The sequence below is a fragment of the Mesitornis unicolor genome, unplaced genomic scaffold (genome assembly GCF_000695765.1).
Source record: "Mesitornis unicolor isolate BGI_N332 unplaced genomic scaffold, ASM69576v1 scaffold38763, whole genome shotgun sequence".
NCBI classification, from domain to species: domain Eukaryota; kingdom Metazoa; phylum Chordata; class Aves; order Mesitornithiformes; family Mesitornithidae; genus Mesitornis; species Mesitornis unicolor.
In genome coordinates, this window is record NW_010174651.1 from 5,222 (window position 1) to 30,581 (window position 25,360).

Below are 25,360 nucleotides of genomic sequence, written 5' to 3' on the forward strand. Positions count from 1 at the left end.
TTGACCAATTTTGGGCCTTAATGCTCTGCTGTCTCATGAGTGGAGGGAACTTCATTGTTTTATAGTGAGGTGCAAGGTTTCACATGTATTGCCATGCAGCAGGGCTGAGCTGTCATGGTAAGAATACTGTCTGCAAGTAATTAATCAAGTGGAAAAGTGTCTTCTAAATAATACAAAGATTTTTAATTGTGTATGTGAAAAGATCACAACTTTAATGTCCATATTCAAAATAATTTGGTTGAACATAGCTGCATCTCAGTTTTCTTGGCCGATGTTTGTTTTTATAACCTGCATTTCTACTCATATTTTAAAAAGATCTTCGTATTCCTTCCTGTGTGTGAAAGGAAAAGCACACAGAACAAGGAAGGGTTTTTGGATGTGCTGAGGCTGCAGTGCAGCTAGCTGTATTGAGAGCTTTGTTGAATGCTTGGGATAAACAACAGGAGGTAGTAGTATATTTAATTGAATTAGTTACACTTAGCTTAGTATTTTATTATTGCATTTATTGACTGTGCATCTGTTAGCATTCTGCTCGGGTATACAAGTTATTAATATTATTTATTTATTTTTAAACCTCATCCAGGTTATTCTGAGGAATTCCAAAAATACCCTTCAACATGCCTGAAAATCCTGCTGCAGGTATGTAGTCTGAAAGGGCTTACTTTTGTTAAGCAGTGAGAAATGAAGCTCTGCTCCTAACATGTGCTACTTTGTGGTGCAGATAAACAGCAGGTGCTGCAGATCCTTGATCGTTTGCAAGCAAAACTGCGTGAGAAAAGAGATTCCCAGCATAATGAAAACCTGACTGTTCTGCGCAACACACTCAGTAGCCCCTTGTTTAACCAGATCCTGACCCTCCAGCAATCCATCAAGCAACTGAAGGAACAGGTGAGTGTAAAATCAGTGCAATTATAACTATAGTGAATTTGGAATGTAAAATAAGATATGTAGGTGTGTTAATGAGGGCGCTCTGGTTAAGAAGCTGTAGCTTGGTTTGAGTGGATGTTGGGCTTTTTTTTTTTTTCCTCTTTTTTTCTTTGGGTCAAGCTGGTATCTACACGGTCGGTACTGAAATGAGAAGTGGTATTGCCACAAGCAGGTCATGGGGCAATGTCTTTGCAAGGGATGCAGAAGAGGCAGGCATTGAGAACCACATCTGTTGGAGAAATGAATCTGCAAAAGACATCAGCTCTGGTACTCTGAGTTCTGAACACAGTTGGAGTTGGGATCCTTTGTTTTTCACAGAAGCTAAATACTGTTTATCAACTAACTGGCAGTATCTTTTCTCCTTAAAAGACATAATCGCTTAGGTCCTGCTGACTTGCACAAGAATGTTTAACTTGTTTTGGGAAATAAAATCTAGAAAACCACCCCTGAAGATTTGCCAAGCTCTGATGCAGACGTACCCAAGCTAGCTTTAAAATGACTCGGCTCCAGAAGTGGAAGGAACTTGTGTGGATCAGTTTATAACACCAACCAGCACTGAGATCTTGTGGACATGGGCATCAGTGATGCATCTGCATGAACGTTTTTCACTGTGCAGTGAGCAAAGTCAGGCATGCAGGCTTAAAATCAGGAATGAACTTGGTGTACCCTAGGCAATGGCATCCCTGTCTCTGCTGTTACTGCACCTGCCCAGCTGCAGATACGCTGTGGTGGGCATCTGGGGATGATGCCACCTTGCTGTCATTGCCAAATGGATTGCACATATTCCTGCCTGGGTGGTGCAGTAGTGGTTGTGCCATTCATTCTTCCTTCGACCCATAAGGGGAATAGTAGATAAGGTGCATGATCTGCTCCTGTTCCTTCCTTCCAAAGCTTGGATGCGTGTTGCACGCTATTAAAAATGTATGACAATGCGAATATATCTAGGATCACGTAGTGGATTTTATATCCAGAATGTTCAGGATTACCATATCTAGAAAATTCTGTTTTTCCTTAAATTCTTTTTAAGCATTTTCCTCATGAGCAGTTTCATTCAGGGTGGGATTTTTCGGTTTATTATGTCGCACTGGGAATATTTCTGCATTTCTTCATTATCTGTTCAGGACTAGACATTGAACTCCAAGTTCTAGCAGTGATAACCTGTTCATTGGTAGTTAGTTTACACCCTAGACTCTCTCTGGGGAGGAGATACTACAAACCAGGCCTTTGGCTCCTGAGAGACTAAGTGACTTCAAAAATTCAGATTCTTTGTGCCAAAAAAATCAAAAGAATCAAAAAATCAAAGAATGAAGGAGATGAAGAAAATCAGTGGAGTAGAAACACAGCTGAAATATTCATGGAACTTTTCCTTCTGAAAAACAATTTAAATTTGGTTTGCTAGCTTGGTTATAGCTTATATATTAACATTGGCTAATTTATGCAGGTGAGTATATTTTTATTGTCTTCACACAAGATGATATATGTGGAAATCTCTTTAATACTTTTTCTACATCATTTTTCATTTTCAACAGCTCAATTACATGCCTCCTGACTGTTCAGTAGAGTTTGATTTTACTAAAAGAGGGCTGCTAGTGTTTGCTGACAAATCAGTTGCTGCTGGGAGCGTGTATACACCTTGCAGTTCACCTGAACCCAGAGCATCTGCCTTTCCTCCAAACCTGGGAGGCAATGACTTCAATGCAGTCATCCAACAGATGGCAAAGGTAAGGCTCTCGGGTTTAGTGAACAAAACTTATTTTCCTTTACCGTCAAACTTTTTCTTGCAGGCTTTTGGGGTATGTTTTGGAGTGGGGTGCTTCCTAGCCAGTAAGAGGATAACTAAGGATAACTTCCCTGTGAAAGATAATGCCAGCAATGGAAAGTGATTTGGGGATGGTTTGGTTTTTGTTTGTTTTGTTTGCCATTTTCTGGTCTTACTTTCTACCAAACACACCAATGTAGGAAAGAAATTTCAATTGGCAGAAAACTTTTTTGGTATTTGATGGCACTTAATTGAAAATGGATGTTTTCTGCAGAAACTTGTTTAATCAAGTACACTTTGAATTGGAAATGTAGCAACTTTGTTAATATACGAACAGTGCAAATGATTCAAAGAACTGGCGTGTAATATTTTATTTAACTCTTCATTTAGCATGTCTTAACTTTGCCAGACAGATGCTGAGTTCATTAACATGTGATGTAGCATGTACCAGATGCTTATGGAAGTTCTACAGGTGCAGACATCCACCCATGTGGGATTGGCGTTCACACCACAAATGTATTGTTCTGTGTTACTTTGAACCATTAATTTAATTGGTTAGTTGTGCCTTTCTATATTAAGTAACTGTTGCTAATTGACTACCTTAATGTATCTGTAATATTTTGAGCATAACTCTTCTCATTAGTGTGTCATTAACTCATCAGATAAAAGATTTAGCAGTAAAGACTGCCCATTATTTTGGATAAAACAGCTGTGATAACAGTGCATTCTCTAAGTAATATTTCCCAGTAAACAACCCCAGAAATCTTGTATTAGAACTGAAAGGCAGTTGCAAAAGCAAACTTTTTTTAGCATAAAGTGTGAAGTTGCAGGGAAAGGGAAGGAAATTAATGTCGTTATTTAAAAGCTGATAAAAAAATCTTTCTGAACGCACTCCTAAAAATCAGCATTAAAAGCAAGGGGAGCCAAAAGACAAGTAATTTAGTTTAGCTGTGCAGCATTTCCAGAAATCCCGAGTATATTGCTCTAGACAGCACTTTGTTCATAGTTTTCATCCAGTTTGGAATTCATCTCATAATGTGAATGAAGTGTGAAAGCAGCTCTTAAATTCCCTGAGGTTTCAGAACCTCAGAGTGCTTGCATATCCAATACTCTGCTATATTAAAAATAATAAATGGAGGAGCTTTTATAGAAATAACATATTCAGTATTCTGCTTTTGTTTAGTCTTAGGAGTAGAATAATTCTCCCGGCGTTCATAAATTTTAAACTAGCTCATTCTATTGCCTTAAAAATTAGTAAATAATTTTTTTCTGTTTCATTAGGGGAGACAAATAGAATCAATAAAGATTGAAAAGCCTTCTGTTGGAGGTCTTGGATTTAGTGTGGTTGCCCTTAAAAATCACAGCTTGGGAGAAGTTGGTATCTTTGTCAAGGAAGTCCAGCCAGGAGGCATAGCTGACAGGTGAGATCTTTATACTTGTACTGGAAAATTGCAGTTTTTCCATGAAGGGAACAGCCCTGACTTCCGTGTTGAAAACTCTTTAGACTAACATGTTTGTCTGGGTTATCTGGTGGGATATTTGGGTGGTGGTATCTTGAGTTCTGGCTTTTCATCTAAATGGACCCATGTTTTGAGGATCAGATTTTCAGATGAGTTTTAAATGTCTGAGCCATTCATAAACTGAATTTCCAGAAATGATGACTCACTTAAGAGCATCTTGAGTACTGATTAAAAAACAAAACTCCAAAAAGAATACGAGGAAAATAAAAACTAGCCTCCATTTGAATTTTTATATGTTGTGTCCCTGAAAGACTTCCCCCCCCACCTTGTTTCTTTATTTGTGTGCCCATGACAATGCCCTATTTATAGCTGGTTTTACTGTTTGTTTCCCGTGTAAATTTAGATCCAGTCCTCCCAACAGATCCCTGCACAGATGTCATCATAGAATCAGGGCTTCAGGCAATTTCTTCCTGTATTGTCTGTGGGTTTTCGCCCAACAACAAAAGGCAGAGCAATCCTTTAAAAATAAAATGTGACTGTAAAACCACCAGAGCTGGCATGAGACAAATGCAGTGCTTGGAATTACGTTTCAAGAAAATGTGTCTAGATTTCAAGTCATTGGTGTCACTTTTTAAAATAACACATGTCAGGAAGTGCCAACGCAGGATGACAAAAAGAGTGGGGAGAGGTTGGAATGATAATGGCTATGGGCCCACAGAGCACACACCAGAGCATGCTTAAAGAAAAGCATATTAGGCTCTTTCAGAGTGGAGACAGATGGACTGATCTGGATGTCAGAGGAGGGTGAATATCTCACTTCAGCATTTGATGACCTGCTGCTCACTTTCTTTGATGAGAGAATCTAAAATATGGTTAGTGCTCCAAGAAAGCGATTTCTGGGAAACATCTTAAACATCGCATGATAAAAAGGAAGTTTAAAATGCGTTAGTTAAGATGAACAGTTATATTGTTGTGGAGTTTGTAAATTTCCCCAGCATGCTTCCCATTTTGCTTCTGAGACAAGATCTCCTGGAGGCTTTTTTTTTTTGGATTCCTACGGAGCTTTGAAGGCAGTGTCTGTCTATGTAACAGTTTGGTCTCGTGCTCAGAATGAATATTGAACAAAGGAGATGAGCGATGGTTTCTCTCTTGTCGCAAGTCTAAATTCATCACTAGGGTGAATTAACTGTGAGATGTGTATTATCTTAAGGTACGAGTTGAACTGTGTGTTGCTTGAAGAAAGTTTGATGTCTGAAGTTTGATACTGCAGATTTTGAGTAAAATAAAAGTATGCAGCTCATTGATCTTTAGATTAAATAACGATACAAAACAATATGATAGCCTGACTGGTGGGTACTTACAGATAGTGTCATGTAGTGCTAAACATAATGAAGAGTGGTTCCTGGTTCAGTGTATAGCTACGAAAATATATTTTTTCTGCCCCATAATTCAGTATCATCAAGAAAGGATGAGGGAATTTCCTTGAATTTTGAATAGAACCAAAGGAAAAGATTGTGCAAATTTCTGTACTGTGATAAAGTTGGAACAAAATATTGCTGGGCAGGTCAGTAGAGTGTGGATTGCGTGTAGTTTGTACGGTGATGAAGACAGTCTGATAAGGAGGGGGTTTTTAATATATAAATATTTAACCTTGCGTAACCGTGTCTTTTGCATGTTCATATTTAAATTACGGAAGCCCGTCGTGAAGTCACTATGCTGCATTTTAAAATTTCTTTTAATGTTTTGTTAAGGGATCAAAGACTAAAGGAAAATGACCACATACTGGCCATTAATTGCACCCCATTGGATCAGAACATTTCCCATCAGCAAGCTATTGCGCTCCTCCAGCAATCCACGGGATCTCTACATCTGGTTGTTGCTAGGGAGCCAGTTCAAGGGAACAGCAGAACTTCGGCTGTCTTATTAAGTGATATAAATCCACCTGAGACTGTGAGTTGTTGCAGTACTGTCAAAATCAAATTTTGAACTATGCTTGATACTTCTTTTTGTGGTTATAAGTGTTTGTGTTAGCAAGCTTTAAATATAGGGATTTTTTTCTTTAATCGGATCTTGTATGTGATGACATTTCATTTAGACTGATCATGCAATAAGTATAAGGCTTCTGCTGCAAAGCAGCGTGAAGTTGTTATAAAATAGATCCTGGGTTTTTATGGGATAGCAGAAGCTTTGGTAGATCAACATATTCTTAGCAGCGGGGTCTGTTCAGCATAGGCTGAGTAAAGCATTTTACGAGTAGACCCAGTGGCAACCTACTTGTGCTCAACAATTAAAGATGCTCTGATTACATCTTTAAAGAGTGTAAACACAGCCTATCATGAGTGCTGCTTGAAATATCCCAACCAATTTGAACTTAAACTGCTCAAAACAAAAAGCCTTATCTTTGTTTTAAAAACAAGCAAACCAGTATCTGTTAAAGAACCTCTCAATCGCTGTTCATTTATTAGGGTTTTTTTTAATCTGCACATTTCATTGATTTTGAACCCTTTTGTTTCTGTGAACAAGGAGACATTGTCACTGGGACGTGTAATAAGCTAGGGCTGAACTTCCATCTGTGTTCAAACCATATGGTCCAGGTGGCTTCACTGAATTTGGGTGAACTGCACACCTAAATCCAGGGTTTGCAATACTGGAACCTTAATTTATTACACTAGTAGGTTTTGATGAAAGTCTGGTTAAGAGCAGTGCTTTTCCTCGTTCTCAGTAATTATTTCCCTCATGATTATTACAGAGCTAGTGAAATCTGAAGGTTTTAGTGGATAATCAATATTGTTTATTGCACTGAAAATTTTAAAGAATTAAACTTTAACTGCTTTTTCATTGAAAGATCTGCACTGAACAGACTAACAAAATAAAATACAAATATATCTCTCTACAGGGGGTCTTTAAACTTCCTCTATGATATTTAACTGGCTTTGGCAAAGATTTTCAGTATGCTAATAAATCCTTTATTCACAGAAGACTTAAATCTTCCTACTTTGTTCCATTTTGGTTTCTATGAGATATTAATCTGACAGAAACATTGGCTGAGTTTGGGTTGCTTAACAGCTTTGTTATTTTCAGATTGTCTTGTAGAACATAAGGTCATGGTACAGCGTAGCTTAAAAACATGCTTCCAATTCAGTACGGCAGAATATTGCACTGCGCTATTAATTCAGTGTGTGCTGGTGGTGTTAGGAGTAAGTGAAATAACAGGAATAAGAATTTGGGCAACGCTGAGTGAAAACCAGGCCAGTGCAAGCTCCTTGCCTCTGTTTTTCTCTGTTGTTTGCAGTGTTCTTGATTTATGAAAAACTGAAAGGGTAGTTTTCATTTTGGCAAGAAAATCTTAAAATTGCTTTTTCTCAGTCAAGCTTTTTCCCAGTATCCTGTTGTTCTGAAAGGGAAGGACAAAATGTATATTTAAAAGCTGATGAGAAATCCCACTGCGTATTTACAAGGAAATGAAGCTGACTGAACGAAATCCAACAGATCTCCAATATCTTTGGTAGAGAGGGACAATTGCCCTGATTAATTCTCATCATTCCTCGTACGTGTGAAAGTGAGAAACATTAAAGATCGATCAAAATTAAAATCTCCTGTTTTTATTAATTGCAGATTCACTGGGGCCACGTCGAAGACGTTGAGCTGATTAACGATGGTTCAGGATTAGGCTTTGGAATCGTAGGAGGGAAGTCGAGTGGAGTGGTTGTAAGAACAATTGTTCCCGGGGGATTAGCAGATCGGGTAATTTGTTATATTATGTCACTTCTCGTTTGATCATGAAGTATAATTAACTGGTTTTGACAGTCTTAAAATAAACTAATATACTTAAACAAAAGGAAGCTGATAGCATCAAAGTCTGAAAGCCAACATATACTTTATAAACAAATATGTTGAAGGTATGATTGAGGACAAAGTCAGCACCTGATATGAATTAAGTTGTTTCTCAGACATGCTTTGGCTTTTATAACGTCAAACATGCAGAAATTCTGAAAAGTTATCTAACCTTTTGATTTTTTCAACACTTTTGATATTTTCAGCCTTTGGTCATTTTGGGGGAGGACAAATAATGAATTTGTACATCTTTTGTACAGTTTGGCACCATTTATAGGGACAAACTTTGAATAAATTGTCAAGAGAGTCTGCCCTCTTGCAGTAATTGCATTGCAAGATTCAGTTTATAGATTGAAGATGTCCTGGTTTCAGTGAGTTTCATTTTAAAGGGGTTTTGGTCCCTGCCTTGCGGTCTGACCAGTTCACAGCCTTTTGAAGTTGCACAGGTACAGTTTGCGACCCAGTGCTAAGCGTTGCAACATTTCAGGAGTAGACCACGTGCAATATTCAAAATGGATTTGGATTTTTAATGTGAATTTGGTCATGACAGATTGGAATATTTGGGGGTCTGGAACCCATGCAGGCAAGATCTGGTAACATAACCAACGGGACAGGCTAGTAGAAGAGCTCTGAAGCTGGAGATTCAGAGAGCTTAACTGGAAAATCTTGGCTTTTGCTTGACTGCCTCCCTCCAAACCTGTCATGTATAAATGAGTATTTTGTAATTATTGTGTAACACCTGTTTTGCTGTAAGGAATAATGTGTTTTGGCTACAAATGAAGCATGTAAGTTAAGAACTCACCACATAATTTTCAACTGAATGAGACATCATTAAGAACATGTGAAATAATGAGCGCGTATACATGTTAAAATTGGATGAGTTTGTAAATGAGTTTGAGTTAGTACTGGGAATAACTGCTACGATTGCTGTATAAATCAGTGCACCTAAGGTGGTGGAGCTGTGCTGATCAATACCAGCTGAGGATTTGCTCCTGTGAATGCTGGCTTGTAATAGAAATGATGATGTAGGTCATGAATTGTAATTATCATGTAAAAATGGTTTGTGTGGAGTCTTGTTACCTTCAGTGGATTTACTCGCTTGAGTTGGAGCTGGGCATATGAGGAAAGAATTGCCAAGCTAATAAAAAAGTATTAGGAAAAACTCGGAAAGTCCTAAATCAAAATGCTGTGTTTTTTATTCTAACCCCAATCCGATGAGGAGTATTCTGTGAAACAGCAATGTGTAACATACTTGGGAGATTATAACACATTGCTGCCCTCTGTTTTCTACCAAATGAGAAAAGTAACTGATATCTTAGGAATGGTGCTCTTCAACCGTGTGTCTGACTCTGTATTGGGTAGCTTGGTTTAGCACTGTTAACTGCTGTGGAGAAAACAGTGTACAACTATGCAGACAGTTACTTGAATTGTTTAGTACTCTTCAGTAGTGGTCAGTTTTATAGTATTTTCTTGCATTGGCTCTCACGGCCATGAAATGCTTGTCCATAGTTTGAATTTTGTAGTGGAAGAGATCTTTTATGTCAAGACTGGAAACATTTTTTGCAATTTTATTCATATTTGAAGGATGGGAGGCTCCGGACGGGAGATCACATCTTACAGATTGGAGGGACCAACGTGCAAGGAATGACCAGTGAACAAGTGGCGCAAGTGCTGAGAAACTGTGGGAATTCTGTTAGGATGATTGTCGCAAGAGACCCAAAGTTTGAAATTCTGGAGACTCCACCAGCCCCTGTGAGCTGGCCAGTCACTACATTACCTTCCTTTCAAAATGGCCATGTGAGTATCTGCTGTTTATGACATCTTAAAGTTTGTTTGTGCCTTGTGATGGGAAATGAGGAGAAGAACAGAGTGGTTTTAAGGCCTAAAGTGCTTCTCCTCTTTTGGTTTTACAGATATCATATGCGTGTATTTCAGTGGACATTATTATTACTCTGCCTTCTAGAATTTTTCCCCTTTTCATATGTATTATGAATACCTATAATCTTGGATCAGAATGACCAACTTTTTCAGAGTGGGTAATTTAATTACCAAGACCATAAACATTATCAACAAATGGTACTTCTAGTTCTCCTCCGTAGCTCATTACATTTTTGCTAATCATTTGTAAGTGGATTTAAAACCTGACTGTGAATTCCCCTCGTCTGAAATCCAGAGTGCCATGGCCACACCAGAATTATTCAGCACAATCATCTTTTTGTGAAACAGAAGTGTAATGTTTTCATCGTCTACGCTACTGTCTGTGATAGGAAATATATCTAAAAATTTTGAAACTTGTTTTAGCAAATCTTATCATGGTCATATCAAAGTCTCTTGTTTTTGAAGTCATTCTTTTCAGTTTTGAGTAATTAAAATCAACAAATGCTACACTAAGTGTACAGTAGGTCTCGAAACATAAACAAAGCTGTGCTTGTGTACCATCTGCTACTACTGCGCTGCTTAGATTTAGGTGTAGAAGCTGAGTAGCCTTTTCTTTCTTGTCTGGTTTCTTGAATATGAGTGAAAAGAGCTATTTATTTTCTTTGAAGCACCATTTTTAGAGGTCAGGCTAGCAGTCGTGTTACAAACTCACCTTCTCGCTTACTGCAAAGGCAGCCATTAACTTGGTGTCTTGCATCTCGCTGGAAGATTTCTGCGGCTGAAGCTGTTGTTAAAGTATTTTGGGTCGCCCTTGAGCTCCTCTTCTCTGGAAAGGGGTTGGTGTCGTAAGAAATGTGAGTGGCAGAGAGATAGGAGGGGGTAATCTGTGTAAATAAGGTTGGAGTATTAAAAGTGTGCTTGCCTAATACTCTAAAAAAAAGGCTTTCCTAGAGGCTTGGCATCATTATGAAGCACTTCTCTTCTGCCTCTATCATTTTCCAAGGCCTGTATTAGGAAAAAATGACATGGTCCTAGTCTTGTTTCCTGTTTTTCTCTCTTCCCCGCCTTAAAGACTGGCCTGTTTGTCACTAGTCGACCTCAAGCATTATAGATGCCGCAGCCTTTCTAAAGTGTTCTTCCTTCTGGTGTCTTTTTAGTGTCCTCCTTATTCCTGTGATGTAGTTTAGAGGGGATGAAAGTCATGTTGCAATTTCATCTGTTCCTTTCTGAATGTCTTCTGTTGTTTTCTGAACTAAACACTGCCTTCATATTTGGATTTGAAGAAACCTCTGTGGTGCAGAGATTTGATGAAGTCAAGAATAGTGGCTAATCTGAACATATTTATTAATTTATGTCTGATTTACAGCATAACTTTTTCCTGTAATCTAATTTCTCTCTTTTCTGAGAACTTTCACTCGCTGTGAGCTTTTGAGTAGACATTATTTTCATTTTCTTTTTTGCAAACCAGCAGAAAGGCATTTTTAATATATTAGTTTTTTTTAGTTCTGTATTAATATTTTATTTGCTTTAAATTTCCTGCAGTAGAGAATAACTGCAACTACTTGTTTTCCTGTGCCCATGCACAGTCACAGTTACGTTATCTGTACTCTCCAAGATACTGACAGCAATATTAGCAGCCTGCTCATGCTGATTGTATTTAAGACTCTCTACTTGGATTTTTCCAGACTCCACTCCTAATGTTTTGCATTCTGCCAGTGCTATTACTTAGAGAAAATTCCTGTAGAGCCAGAGCACCGACTTCAAAAATCAAGGGCTTTTGATTGTCAAAGCAGCAGGACCCTAAAGGCCATAGCTCCATTTCAGATGTTGCTATAGGCATGTTTACTCTTTCGGTTCCCTCTCCTAAAGATCAGTGACAGAGCACCAAAACTTCTCTTCATCTCCATCCTATGGAGCAAGAGAGTTGGAAAGCATTGAATGAGCGTTGGCTGGTGGAGGGTGGTGCTTGTGATAGGGAACGAGGTGGCTGCGCATTGATTTCTCTTTCAGTGGGAAGTGAAATGGGTACAGCCGTAACTTCGGGCTGCTTTTCATACAGGTCCTCCCAAAGCTGGTATTTGGCAGGCGTCTGGTTGAACGTCTCTTTGTTCACTCTCTTAAGAAACGTTTTCCAATTTCCTGGTCCATTTTTTGCTGTTGGCAGTGACACTATCCCTCTTGATTTCATTGCTCTAACAGACCTTACTCTGATCATCTGCTTGGTTTTGATACCTTTGGCCATATCTGATTACTGAAAACAAACAGCTTTATGTATTTTAATTTATCCCTTACAATCCCAGGTCTTTGTGCTTAATTGTTTTTCTCTTTGGTAGCACCAGTATCTTTAGGGTGGGTGTGTGTCTGGATTCTGTCTTGCAGTTTTGATTTACACATGTCAGAGCAGAGTGGTTGCACATTGGGACACACTGAGGCCAGCTTTGTGGGGACTTTTTTCCATACACTTCTCCAGTGTAAGACCAGATCATATTGCAATCATAAAAGCTCGTGGCTTTTATGGGTTTTTTTTGTTATTGTAGTAAGTGGAGGGTTTAGAGAACAGGTCATGTTATGTGCTTCTCTTTTCAAGTATAGTTTGTTATGAGAAGTCGTCTTATCAGTTCAACAGTAAAGTATTTACGAATTAATGCTCTCCTCTGTTAAGTCTTAGAAGTAATTTTCACTGAATGCAAACTAATGAGTCTTTTGCTTCCCATTTCCTTAGACAACCCAGAGGCTTCTAGTGCTCCTTGCAGCTTAGCGGTGTTCAAATCTGAACAGGATCATATCAAACTTGTTGAGCTGATGTGTGTAAGATTGACTTTTGTAGTGGGCTTGTGGTTTGGGTTCTAGCATAAAAGCAAGCAATAAGCTCAGACACCTACCTAAAATCCCATATTTGCATTTAAGTAAGCAACTGCTTCTGTAGTAGAGATGTGCCTACTGTGTGTACACATGGTTTTTTTCAGGGCATTGAACCTGTTTCTGTTGTGAGGGCCCTTTCCTGCTGCACCTCGCTTCCTTCATAGGTGATAACAAGGAGAAATGAGCATCGCTTTTCCTGACAGAAATGTGTGCTGTGATAACACTGTGTATTTATACCAGTTGGTTGGGTTTGGGTTTTTTTTTTTTTGCTGCTTAACTGTCCGGTAGAAAGAGCTGAGGCAAGTGGATTCATAACACTGTTTATCAGGACTAACATGAAAGGGAGAGAAGAAATTCTGATGGTATTCAGAGTGTCTGTTTTGTGGGATTGACTGGGAAGTTTATTACCATCAAGTTGCAGTGAAATCCAAAGGCAAATGGCTCCCAAGCAGTCTAACTATAGATATTATACCTCTGACAAGTATGTGGAGAAAGTATTAGGAAAGAATTTAAAAAGGAACTAAAGACTTCGGGTGACACATTTTGCAAATACGATCCCTCCTAAAATAGGAAAATCAAAGTCACCGTTCATTTCTGAAGACCTTAACCTGCAATATTGTAATGGTACTGGAAAATGAGATTTTTTTTTATGTCTTGTGCTTTATTTATAGGATATTACCAACCTTTTTGAGACCTATGATGTTGAACTTATAAAAAAGAATGGGCAAAGCCTGGGGATAACAATTGTTGGATATGCTGGCACATGTGATGCGGGTGAGTTCTACAGGATTGCATAAAGTCTAGGACAGGGGCTTCTCAAATACCCTTTCTTTACTATGGGGAAAATGGATAGCTCTTCTTTGCCGCAGTATAACCTGCAAAAGCTGTGACAAAGACATTTGGAGAACTTGCCGCAAAGTGAAATTCAGCCACAAAAAGTTGTAAAGAGTTGTAATTGGCTTAAAAAAAGAATTCCCACTTGACTGCTGGACTGAGAATTTTACATGCTTATGTTGTTACTGTGCAAGACATCGGACTGTGCCAGGCAGTTCCTGCACGTACAGACTCTAACACAGTCACATTCCTGTCGATATTGTTCCTTACTTTGCCCCTGTGATATGTATGTGGCACAATTCATTTAGCATATTTTAAGAAGAATTTCAATAACAACAGTATTGGATGTCCCCTGTTTGCATCAACTTTTGAATGGCATCTTCAGTACGTACAAAATAGCTCAACATGCAAGTTTGGTTATTTAATGAATTGTAGGTGTTAGAGTCCGATGAACCAGCCCGTCCCTCTGCCAGGCAGGAGATGCAGCGAATCTTCGCTGTGTGTGCTGTGTACGCCACCTTCACAAGATGCTGTCCTTGGCTTTGCAGGTGGCTGTTTCACTGTCTAAACTCTGGGAACAGCTTAAAATAACTGTGCTAGGATATGGGGACACTGAATCAATTTTTTGGGTGAATCCTCTTTAAATTAGAGCTGTTAACTGGTCTTTTAGTTATCACTTCCACAAATGATAATATCTTGAAAATCAGCTCAACTGAATATCTGGTTGCACACAAAGGGGCAGTGCTTTTTCTCCTCTCCCCATCCTCATGGGACTCAAGCCAGTATTCTGGGAACGTGGTGCAGCTCCTCTTCATTCCCAGGACATCCTCTTGTGTTACGCATCACGAAACCCAGGCCCATGCAATGACTGGGTCGGGGAGGAGCACGTGTGAGGCAATGGGAAAAGGTGGGTTTGAAGCCCTGGTACAGCACTGGACAAACCATGTTGAGCAGGTGTCTGAGGAAGGTTGGTGTTCAGAAGAGGATGGACAAGGTGTCAGGTTTCGCTAGAATTAAAGATCAGCATCTCAGGTTTTGCAGGAGTTTGTGGAAGGGAAGGATTGCTGCTTCGCTGGGTGATTGGGGGTTTTTATTTTATTTCCTTGTTCTAATTAGAAGTTAGAATTAATAATCGGACGTCAAACATAACAGCTTTTCAGACTTTTGTGTTTCTCGTTTTTTGAATAAAAATTCTTTTTCATTAGGATTTAAAAGACTAAATTCTTTAGCTGCAAGAAGATGATTGAAGTCCTGATCAAAGTACTTAAGCACATACTTTACTTTTAGCTTAGGTAGTCCTGTTGAAATCAAATGCAGCGTGGCTTTAAGTGATTGTGGTTTGAAGCCTGGGTAAGCACAGGGATGAATCCATGGAGTAGGTGGCCTTTTGTGAGCCATTTTAAGGGAAAAAAGTGAGGTCAGCATACAGGTGGTTGTGTCAGCGCTGGTTTTTCCATCACAGATCCTCAGTCATTCTGTCAAGCTGTGTGAGTGGTAACATGCAAATGCTGTGGTTTTCAGAATCATAACTTTGCGGACAGAAGAAGCATATGAGAAATGCTGTAATTAAAAATCTTAATTAGAGAAGAAATAAATTAGGTTAATGTAATGACTTGTTTCTCTTCTTCCCCTTCTGCCAACAGAACCTTCAGGGATTTTTGTGAAAAATATAATACCTGGTAGTGCTGCTGACCACAATGGCCAAATTCATGTTCATGACAAAATTGTTGCTGTAAGTAAAATAATCTGCTTACGTATTGTTGTAGAGCTCATAGTTCATTAGACATCTCAGTGTTAAAAGATCAACGTAGTAAAGACTTTCTAAAATTAATTAAACCGTCTCCGCTTTGCAGAGGGAATAATTTGGTGGTTTGCATTTGTTTAGGTAGATTTGTAACAGAAATGGGCTTTGGCTTTCTGTGGCTAAAATATTATTTTATATTCAAAGAAGTGGTAAATAGTAGTTAACTATGAAAGAGGCAAGCATTTGGATTAAAATGTTTCAGAGTGGAGAATCTTGGCTTTTGGCCTGAAGTAAAGATGAGCGGCATTAGCTTCTATTTGGAAATCAATGGGATTGGAGGATGCTTAAGATTTTGCAAGATGTGGCACACTATTTATGGTCCTTAATGACTGTGTAGCATAGAGTGGATACAATCAAAATGTTAATAGTCACAATTTAGGTTTAAAAACCCAAGCTTTATGTGTAGAAAAATTAAAAACCATTGAATAACAGTGAATTGAATGATAGCCAATTTTGCATTCACAGTACAAGCTGGAATGAATTACACAGTCTTTTTGTTTTAAGAGATAATATTTATGGAGATACAATTTTAAATTACTTTTAAAATGAGTGTTGTGCCAGGCCTTCCAAAGTCAGCTTCTCCTTTGTCAGAGCAAACATTGATACAACTTTGTGCTTTTCTCTGCAGCTTTGCAGGAGAAGCCCGTATTGATGCATGACCTGACAGTGAGGTTAACAGAGTATTTGGGGTATAAATAAAAACATCTGAATTAATTTAAGAGTTGGGTTGTTCAGAGTGGATTATATGAACAGTTTTGTGTATAGGCTTGTGTGGGGCATGTTAGAAATCCATGGGAAAACTAACAGTGATAATGAACTGAACAGAGCTCTGGGCTGACTGCTCTTGCCGGGAAGCTTCACCCACAATACTCCTTCAAGATATTTTTTGTAAGCCAAAAAATTGTAGGGAGGAATCAGTGTTTACTTATATCAGATTAGTGAATTCTTTTTTGTGGTTGCCCCATGAGTATAGAAGAAATTACTGTTGTGTTTTCCTTTTAAGATGCATTTTGAAAATATCTCATTAGTGAAATGTAACTGATTTAATGAGACTGTATTGCAAATACTACTGTCTTGGGTGGATAACCCTATGATTTCTGCACAAAATAATGTGGATGTTGCTTACGGTGTATGGCACAGACTAAGAATGTAATGTGATTACTATTATATGATGCCATTTTCTTGTTTTAGGTTGATGGAGTTAATATACAGGATTATACCAACCAAGAAGTGGTAGAGGCGTTGCGTAACACAGGACAGACTGTGCGCCTTACCTTACTTAGAAGGAAATCTTCTACTGTGTCTTCAGAAAGACCTTCAGATAGAAGTAAACATCTTTTTTATTTATTATGCCTTTTTCAGCAACTGATTCTATGTCTCAGTTACAGTTACCTAATTTAACAGTTAGGACTACACACCACATGATCCTAGATTTCTGTGAGGGCCCACTGTAGGAAATGGGATACTTAAGGAGGAATGGAAAGTAACAGAAATGAAGGATTCAGGAAAATTGAATGCAAAACTGCTGTGTAGACCAAAAAAAGAGTTACCGAGGTGTTGTTACTACTTCACATATTTTGCAACATCTGATTTTTTATTTTTTCATCTGTTTTCACAGGGCAGCCAGCTGTTCCAACCTTTCTGTCCCCTGGAGCTCTAGGGATCGAGACTATCGTGAACTCTAAGAATGAGGAAAATGGTGAACAGAAGGATAACCTTCAAAATGCGAAGAAACAGAGTCTACAGAAAACAGGTGGATAGGATATCTTGCAGTGTCTATTCTGAATCTTTGGAATTGTCTTTATTTTCAATACTAATGGGCTGTCGTGGCTTTCTCCATCTTTAGCTTTTGCCCTGTAATGCTTTTGGTTCCCTCTGAAGTAAAGCTCTGCGTGTTGGATCTATCAACTCTTCCACCCCACCCTATCCCCAAAATGTGGTACTGTCCACAGGTTTGCTGGGTGTGCGTTCTGTGTTGTCATGGAGGTCACTGATGAAGATGTTGGGACAATATTGGCCTCTGTAGCTATTGGCCTTCTCTTATAACTGGCTGCCAAGCCGCTGGTTAATGCTCTCTTTGATCCCAGTGGTCCATTCAGTTTTCAGCCTATTTAGCAGTCATCAGACCCATGATTCCTTGGTTTCCAAATGAGGATGCTGATGTAAATGGTGTCAAAAGCTTTGGTAAAGTTGAGGTGAGACTGACTGGCCTGCAATTCTCTGAATCCTCCTCTTTGCGTAAAGTTTGTCCTTTTTTGAGTCATTAGGGATTTCCCTTTGATTGCCATGTTTTGTTTGTTTGTGAACTCTGGGGAGTTCACGTTTACTTCCTGATTCAGTGTTACCATAGTCATATCTCTCTTCTTGCCCTCACAGGTCTTAGGCTCCTGCACCTGCAGAGTCTTTCCAAAATACTCTGTTCATTTCCTGTGCGTAATTTCTTCTGCTACAGTTTCTTCTTTTGGCAATGCAGTAACTTCATCAGAACTTGCCTTCCAAGCTGCTCGCCTTGGCCTCCTACAACCCATGACTTGAGTGGCAGCATCCTCCCTCGGGAGTTTTGACTGCGTAGGGCTTGCTGGAGGACCAGAGGTGGCTGCAGCAGCAGGGACAGGGCTCGTGTTGTGTGTCATGTCTCCATTTGTAGGTCATTTTCCACAAGAATGAGACATGCCATATCCATGAACATCTGTGTCACCTGTGTGCCACCTGCCGTGTAAACTGCCATGCTCCTCCTGTTTGCTTGTCCTGTTTATTGTGCTCCTGGTCACTGACATTTCCTGGAGTGCCAAAGTAAGAAGCCAACCAAGAGTTACGTCCACCTCCTGTGGGAATCCCCACTTGGCAATGAACCTCTCCTTGCTGCCTGCTGGTTCCCAGACCCAACTCATTTACGTCGTGGTACCAATACCGTTGTGTCCTGCTTCTTCCCATGCCGCTGTTGGAAACTAGAGTTCAGTCTCTAGACATGCAGTTTCTGGCTTGCTTATCCTGAGCTTATTAGCTGAACTGGAAGTTGTTGACTGCACACCCGTGAAGGGAGATGAGAATCTCTGGTCCAGGAAAGGTGTAGCAGCCATAAGGACCCGATAGCTGGAATCAGAAGCTGGACACAAGTTCAAATTAGGCGCATGTATTTAACAGCAAAGGTAGGGACAGATCACAAAGGCATGGATTGCTTTGGTTTTTAGCTGACTTCTGCTTGGAGGCCTTTCCAGAAGGCATCCTTCAATTCCCCCACAGATTTCTGGGCTCTTCTACAGGAACTTCTGGGTGAATTTCTACAGCTTGTGTTAAAGTCAGCATAAATTATCCTTATGCCTTGAAGTTCATAAGATATGTAGATGTAATAGAGGATTCTAAATTATGGCTGTCAATGAATAACAATTTTGCTGTGATTGTGGAAGATCTGTCAGTATTAAAGACAACCTGGAAACGAGAGAAATGTAGCAGTTCCGATGTTCCATTCTGTTTTACTTTTCTGTCCAAGCCTTACAACCAGACATCCTTTGTTGTGACTTTTGCATGTTCCCAGAAATAAGAAGCCAAAACAGGAGGTTGAGTGGCTGAGATGTGAGGTTATCAAAGCATTGTTTTAGCTGTAAGAATGGAAAAGCATATACTGAATTATAGTTACGATGGACGAATAACTTCAGACTTAGTAACAGGATGTATTTAGGGGCAGAAGAGAGGCTAGAAAAGCGCAGCACACACTGTCTTGTGTCACTCACCCAGTCCTTTTTTGCTATGGAGCTTCTTATGCATGAAGAATTTTCTTTTTCTACCAAAGTGAACAATATCTCTGTAATCAGCTCCTGACCACGCGTGGTTGGGTTATCTCATGTTGCAGGCTGTAGATGTCTGCCCTGATGCAAGGAGAACTTTCTGAGGGATTTGTTACCTAATACCCAGTGCTGTGCAAATAGGGTATATCAATGCCAGGATCAGTTTATGCTGGGAACTGGCTTTATTGCTTTTACCTGGCTCGATGTTAGTCTCAAGGTGTGTTGTCTAGATATCTTAGATATGCCTAATAATCAGCATGAATCAAACTGTATTTATGAGCCATTTTCATAGCAGACCCAAACTGTTTTGATATGGATCCACTGCCTCTCAATAAATACTCCAAAACCCTTTGTCTCAAAGGGAGTTCAGAACCAAATTGTGTGTTTCTGAGTGGCTCCCCTTCAATTCCAGCGTTGTGCAAACCTCGTAATCCCCTTCCTTGGAGCTCTGTGGAATATGGGGCAGATGCACCTGGGTCTGGCAGGGACTCATTGCCTGCAATCCAGAGCTGATTCCTGGCAGCGGCACTGTGACATATCTGCACTGCATTCCCCAGTGCATCATGGAGCAAGTGTGCTGTGAGACTTTTCTATTCTCCTGTGTATCCAAGCTCTCCTTACCCTGGAGATTACAGGGTAATGTGTTTGTAGGCACAGTGCGTCTTGGGATACCACCATGTAAGCCCTGAAGATACTGTTTGTTTGCGGTTGGACGCTGCCCTTGATAGCACCTAGCAGTGCTGGCCCTGCTTGGCCCAGCAGGGTGATGCAGTAAGCATGGCTCTGAAACTAAGTAATGAATAATGCAATGGTAAGCAAGTATCAAAACTAGGGGTTTTCATAGTGAAAAACCACTTTATGTTACAAGGGTCTGCAAAAGCTTTATGCAACTATAAAATGTGTACGTTAAGAAGTTGAAATACTTAGTTGCAAATTGTACTGAAATACGATGTATATAAGATCTCACCTGGGAATAGAGTTTAATGTCCAGCTTTAAATTCCAGAGATAGGTGCTTATTTTGGACATGGCGATGGGCACTTCATTATAATGGTGCTAAAGTAAATACTGCTAATTTAAGGCACTGACTAAACTCTGGAAATGCTTTTAGAAGCTTAATGTAATAGGTATGTTTTATAAAATATGTATTACTTCCCTTTAAGACCAGTTGTGTGAAATTCTTATTAAATTGTGTTTCCTGGAGAGGTATTAAGTAGTAACTCTGGCCAGACGAAACCATGCTCAAGCATTTCTGTTACAAAGGCAGCGTGGTTTAGGATGCAGCGTGCACGAGGCCCGAAACTTTCTTTTAGCAGAGCAGAGGCAGTTAACTTCACAGCTGCATCTGCAAGCCTGCAGACTGCGCAGAGCGGCTCCCTTTGCCTTGCAGCAGTACTCAAACCCCAGAAAGATGATGGTGCTTGAAGACGGCTGGGGAAGAATATCCAACAGTAGGACAGATCAAAGTCGTGCACCAGTGAAGTGCGCTAGAGCGCAGAACGCAACCTTGCATAGTAAGTGTGTAAAACCAGGAGGAAACTGCAAGAAGAAAAGATCCTGATTTTGAAGATGGCAACAATTTGGACCAGGAAAGATGATTTTTTTACAATCCACCTGTGATTTATTCTTGACACTTACTAATTAGAAATGAAAAGCTGCATGAAAGCACGGACAGAAGGACAGGCTGAATATGTTGAGAGTTGTTGCTGATTAAAGCTGCCCTGCGAAACGTTTTCGTTTCTGAGGCCTTGCCCTCTCTGGAAGACGCGGCGCACAGCTCATGAGAAATCCAGCTGGGTGAGACTCTAGAAACTTCCTATTCACTGCCATATGGAAAAAGCCATTTGGGGATAAAGGAGCATTTTAAGTGAACTAAGTGATACCACTGGAATTGAATACATTGAATCCCAGTCCCTTCAGCCAGCGTTTCCACAGTTCTGAGGAAGTCACAGGCAAAGACTTCAAAGTGTGTTTGAGAGAAAGAAAAGGGGAGACTTCAAATGGAGACGTGCATCAGCGCCTACTCTGAGCAACCCATAGATTTTGGTAATGTGTTTTGGAAGTGACAAAAAATCTGTATTCAGCCAACTGAACACAACTTACAGCGACTGAACTGAACTGTGAGCTTGGCCCTAGGATGCATTACTCCTGGTGAACCTTAAAATCTATATTTGGCTGCACAGGGGACTGCAGGTGCCTAGGTCCTATGTGTTCATGCTATAACTTTCTAATAGTGGAAAAAAGACTAAGGAATTGCTGTCCCTATGCATTTCTACAAATAGAAGGAGCAGTAAATGGACTGATGTTCTGGTTTTGGGAACAAAAGATGAACAGCCTGTGCTTGATAGGAAGACTCGTGAAAAAGACTTCTCCTTAGAACTTCAATTAAATTTTAATGGAGGAAAAAAACCTCTCAACTCACAGCTGAGAATTTTGGGAAAATTTGTCTTGAAAAAGATTTTTATTTTTTTTTAAGGAGATAATTTATTTCAGAGAGATATGTGGTCTGTATTTACAAACCCAAGTTTTTATTCTTGGTGGGGTTTCTTTTTGGTGACAGAAAACAGTTGTCTGAATTGCTCCAATATCTGTATCAGCTTGAGCCTGTAGGTTAAAGATGCTCTGGGTATCTCCAAGTGAAATCTCAGTTGTTAGGCTCTGAGGAGTGTGGTTTCTCAGGGCAGATCCAACAGATTTTGCCTATCTGACATGACAGAAAGTGAGCGGAAGAGATAGAGATGGGTTATGTTGTTGTATGAGTTAACTTTGTTTTTAATGAGTGGAAAACTTCAAAGTTATCAAATGATGTAATGAGGATTGTATTGCAAAGCTCCTGTTTTATCTTTGCAGTCTACAGAGGTGTTGAGAGCAAAGGCAGTTTGACATCCCATTGCATTGGCTTTTGGTAGGCTCTGAGCTGCTCGTTGTGTCTTCAGATTCTCCCCTTGAGGTGTTTTACTCGCTGGTTTGTGTGCAAAATCCCAAATTTCAGTATGACACCTCGGCAATACTGAGTGCTCTGTGCCTTGTCTAGACATCTGACAAAGTATTACAGGCATTGGAGGGTGGAAAAAAAACCCAGGTTTTTTGGTAATTCAGCCTCCAGTTGCTGCTGCTGTAGCTGCTGGGTGGAATTTGCTTTCGAGCTCGAGTTGTACCAGTTCAACGTTGGAACTTTATATGAGCGCTGGGGTCAGCTGCGGGGCAGGCAGTCATTTTCTGCTGTCTAGCTCTGTCAAATTGTCTTACATGAACGTAATACTGCCTGGGTTGCATAAGTAAGAAAGCCGAAAAGATATAAATGTCAAGATAGCCAGGTTCCCACGGAAGACTGGTTTAGAGCTGGAGCTTATATTAAAGCTCATGTTACTTAGCAGCCTAATTAAACTAGACGAGCCTTTAGACCTGCCAAATGTATAAATAAAGTCGGTGGCTGCATTGTGCTGACACAGCCCGTTGATAAGGGCGATATCTTGTCAGGTGTTTTACTTCTTCAGGGGGTTCATTTTGGTGGGAGATAGCGCTTCCCTGGAGTGGCGAGCATTTTTATAGCGACAAATTATGAAGTCGTGTGAAATTTGTTTTGCAGCCTGAAGGACTGATTTATTTACAGTACTAGATGGTACAGACCGCGCATCTCATCACTGCAGGCATCACCTCTTCTGCTTCGCAGCTGAATAAATCACACGTTAGCAGCAGCTGACATTCTGCATTGTCTCCCTTAGAAAGACTTTTTTGTTTTGCACCGTTTGATAGGCTCATCTTAATGCATTTTCCTTTCTGGGATTATTCCCTCTAATCTTTTATTTACACTGAGTTTTTCCTGAAGTATGTAGAAGTAAACGCACTTCTGAGTGTACAATATGCTTGTAAATTTAATGTTCACTTTCATATTTAGGAAGAGTTCCGCTCCCTCCAGCATTTGAGCTGAAATCCAAGTGGGAAAACCTGCTGGGACCTGAATATGAAGTGATGGTATGTTGTCTTTCAATAAACTACACTCGTGTATGTTATTTCTTCAAATTACAGATCTGTGAGCTTAGCATTACAGGCTGTTTATAGAAGAGTTTAGTGTCTGGAACAGATCAGGAACATCAAATTTTGTTTCTCCTAACGTCAAGGCTGAAATATTGGAGTGTTATAAAGGGAACTTTATTTTTTTAAAGTTCTGTTTGTATAGATACCGTTGTCATACAGGTACTAGACAGGAACTGTCCTTTTAAATTGACATCTTAGCAGCCCCTTAAAATACGTAGCATTTTAATGATTTCATTTACGATCTGTTTGTTTTATTGTGCTCTGGGAAAAAAAGGCTTAGGACAGAGCTCCCATGTTCCATGAAGAATCTTACAATTTTATTAGAAGAATGAAAGAATGATTTTAACACGCGCTGGGAAAACAGGAAGCAATTCACGGTAGTGTGACTTTGTGGTGCCAGTGCCTATTAGGTATTTCTTCACCTCATATTAAATAATTGCCAAGCAAAAGATTGTTTTGATGAATCATTATAAGGAGTTGAGTGAAACTGTAATTCACTACTGCTTTTCAGTGCTGTGCTAGCCAGCAAGTAGTACAGATAAAAGAGTCCAGCCGACGTTCTTTCCAAAGACTTAAAAAATTCTCACTGCCACCAAGAAAATGCCCTGTTTGCCTTTGCAATGCTTGTCCGGTTGATTTAGAGACACTTATGTTTACTACTTGGAGGAGCCATCGTTCCAGTCGCTCGCTGGAAGATTTAAAGTAGCTTTAAGAAGTGCCTTGAGAAGCTCGCCTCTCTTCTTTCCATTAGCGTTCCTTTAAGATCTGAACTTCGTGTAAGATTATGTACATGATGCAATAAATCTGTTTGGCTGCCCACTTCAGTTGCTCGGTATTCCCATCCTTACATTTCAAGAGTCTGATATTACTTCCCTTAGCGCTATCACACTTCCCACAGAGGACAAAAACCTGCTTACTTTGTGAAACCGTCCCTTTCGAATCCTTCGTTAGCTGCTGCCAGTCGAAAGGCAGCAGTGACAATGTTAGTGATTGGTCCTTTTAAATAATACAAGTTGTAGCATCCCATTTTGAAAGTAATTTTTATGGTCCTCCCAGTTCTTGCTGTCTGTACCTACCTCCAGTCGTGCGTGGCTGTCCTCAATAACAAGGTTTAGCTTGATTTCAGCCTGATAGCGCAGTCCCTGGGTCAGGTTATCCCCACTCCTACTCTTGGATGCCAATAAGTCCCCGTGAAGTTTCCCATAGGTTTGAGTGTTCTCTCTGAAGTATTTATTTTTTTACTTTTTTAAACTAAAAATTTCCCCAGGAGCCTGAAGCTGCCCGATTCTTTGCAGGGCTATATATTTTCCAAATCTAACAAGTGTACCAATCCTCCCAAATGTGTTCAACTTCAGTGTCCTGAACTCCAACACTGGGCCATAGATCATCATGGTTGTCATCTTCACAGAATCCCAGACCGTTAGGGATTGGAAGGGACCTCAAAAGCTCATCCAGTCCAATCCCCCTGCCGGAGCAGGAACACCCAGATGAGGTTGCACAGGAAGGCGTCCAGGCGGGTTTTGAATGTCTGCAGAGAAGGAGACTCCACAACCTCTCTGGGCAGCCTGGGCCAGTGCTCTGTCACCCTCATTGAGAAGAAGTTTCTTCTCAAATTTAAGTGGAACCTCCTGTGTTCCAGTTTGTGTCCGTTACCCCTTGTCCTATCATTGTTTGTCACCGAGAAGAGCCTGGCTCCATCCTCGTGACACTCACCCTTTAAATATTTATAACCATGAATGAGGTCTCCCCTCAGTCTCCTCTTCTGCAAACTAAAGAGACCCAACTCCCTCAGCCACTCCTCAGAAGGGAGATGCTCCACTCCCTTGATCATCTTTGTAGCCCTACGCTGGACTCTTTCAAGCAGTTCCTGTCCTTCTTGAACTGAGGGGCCCAGAACTGGACACAATATTCCAGGTGCGGTCTCACCAGGAGTCCTTACTACAGGAAGGAAATCTTACTACATTTAAAATTGGAGTACGTAACCTTCTAAGGCTACAGATAAAAAGTTGCATTAAGGAAGGACATTACAAGAAAACTGGTGGTGAACATAGTTATTTTGTTAATGTAAAAAAATGAAGATATACTGAAGGGATTTCTTGCGGCTGTTTTAAATAATCCACTTTGCATTCAAATGTGGTAATTAAATTCATGTGTTTCAGACCATGTTAGAAACATGTTGCA

The 25,360-nt window shown here is 40.0% G+C and overlaps 1 protein-coding gene across 1 annotated transcript in view; it reads left to right on the forward strand.

The window, feature by feature from the left end:
• Window positions 1–617: 617 nt before the first annotated feature.
• The window catches only part of LOC104535698 (inaD-like protein), a gene marked incomplete at its 3' end in the record, with an annotated part of 42,060 nt that continues 17,317 nt past the window's right edge, over window positions 618–25,360 (forward strand). The window contains exons 1-12 of the mRNA XM_010181120.1: window positions 618–639; window positions 722–888; window positions 2,457–2,648; window positions 3,968–4,107; window positions 5,898–6,096; window positions 7,762–7,890; window positions 9,565–9,777; window positions 13,392–13,494; window positions 15,198–15,286; window positions 16,550–16,685; window positions 16,977–17,111; window positions 23,040–23,116. Coding sequence (XP_010179422.1) covers window positions 618–639; window positions 722–888; window positions 2,457–2,648; window positions 3,968–4,107; window positions 5,898–6,096; window positions 7,762–7,890; window positions 9,565–9,777; window positions 13,392–13,494; window positions 15,198–15,286; window positions 16,550–16,685; window positions 16,977–17,111; window positions 23,040–23,116 — 1,602 coding nt within the window. The remainder of the gene's footprint in view (window positions 640–721; window positions 889–2,456; window positions 2,649–3,967; window positions 4,108–5,897; window positions 6,097–7,761; window positions 7,891–9,564; window positions 9,778–13,391; window positions 13,495–15,197; window positions 15,287–16,549; window positions 16,686–16,976; window positions 17,112–23,039; window positions 23,117–25,360) is intronic.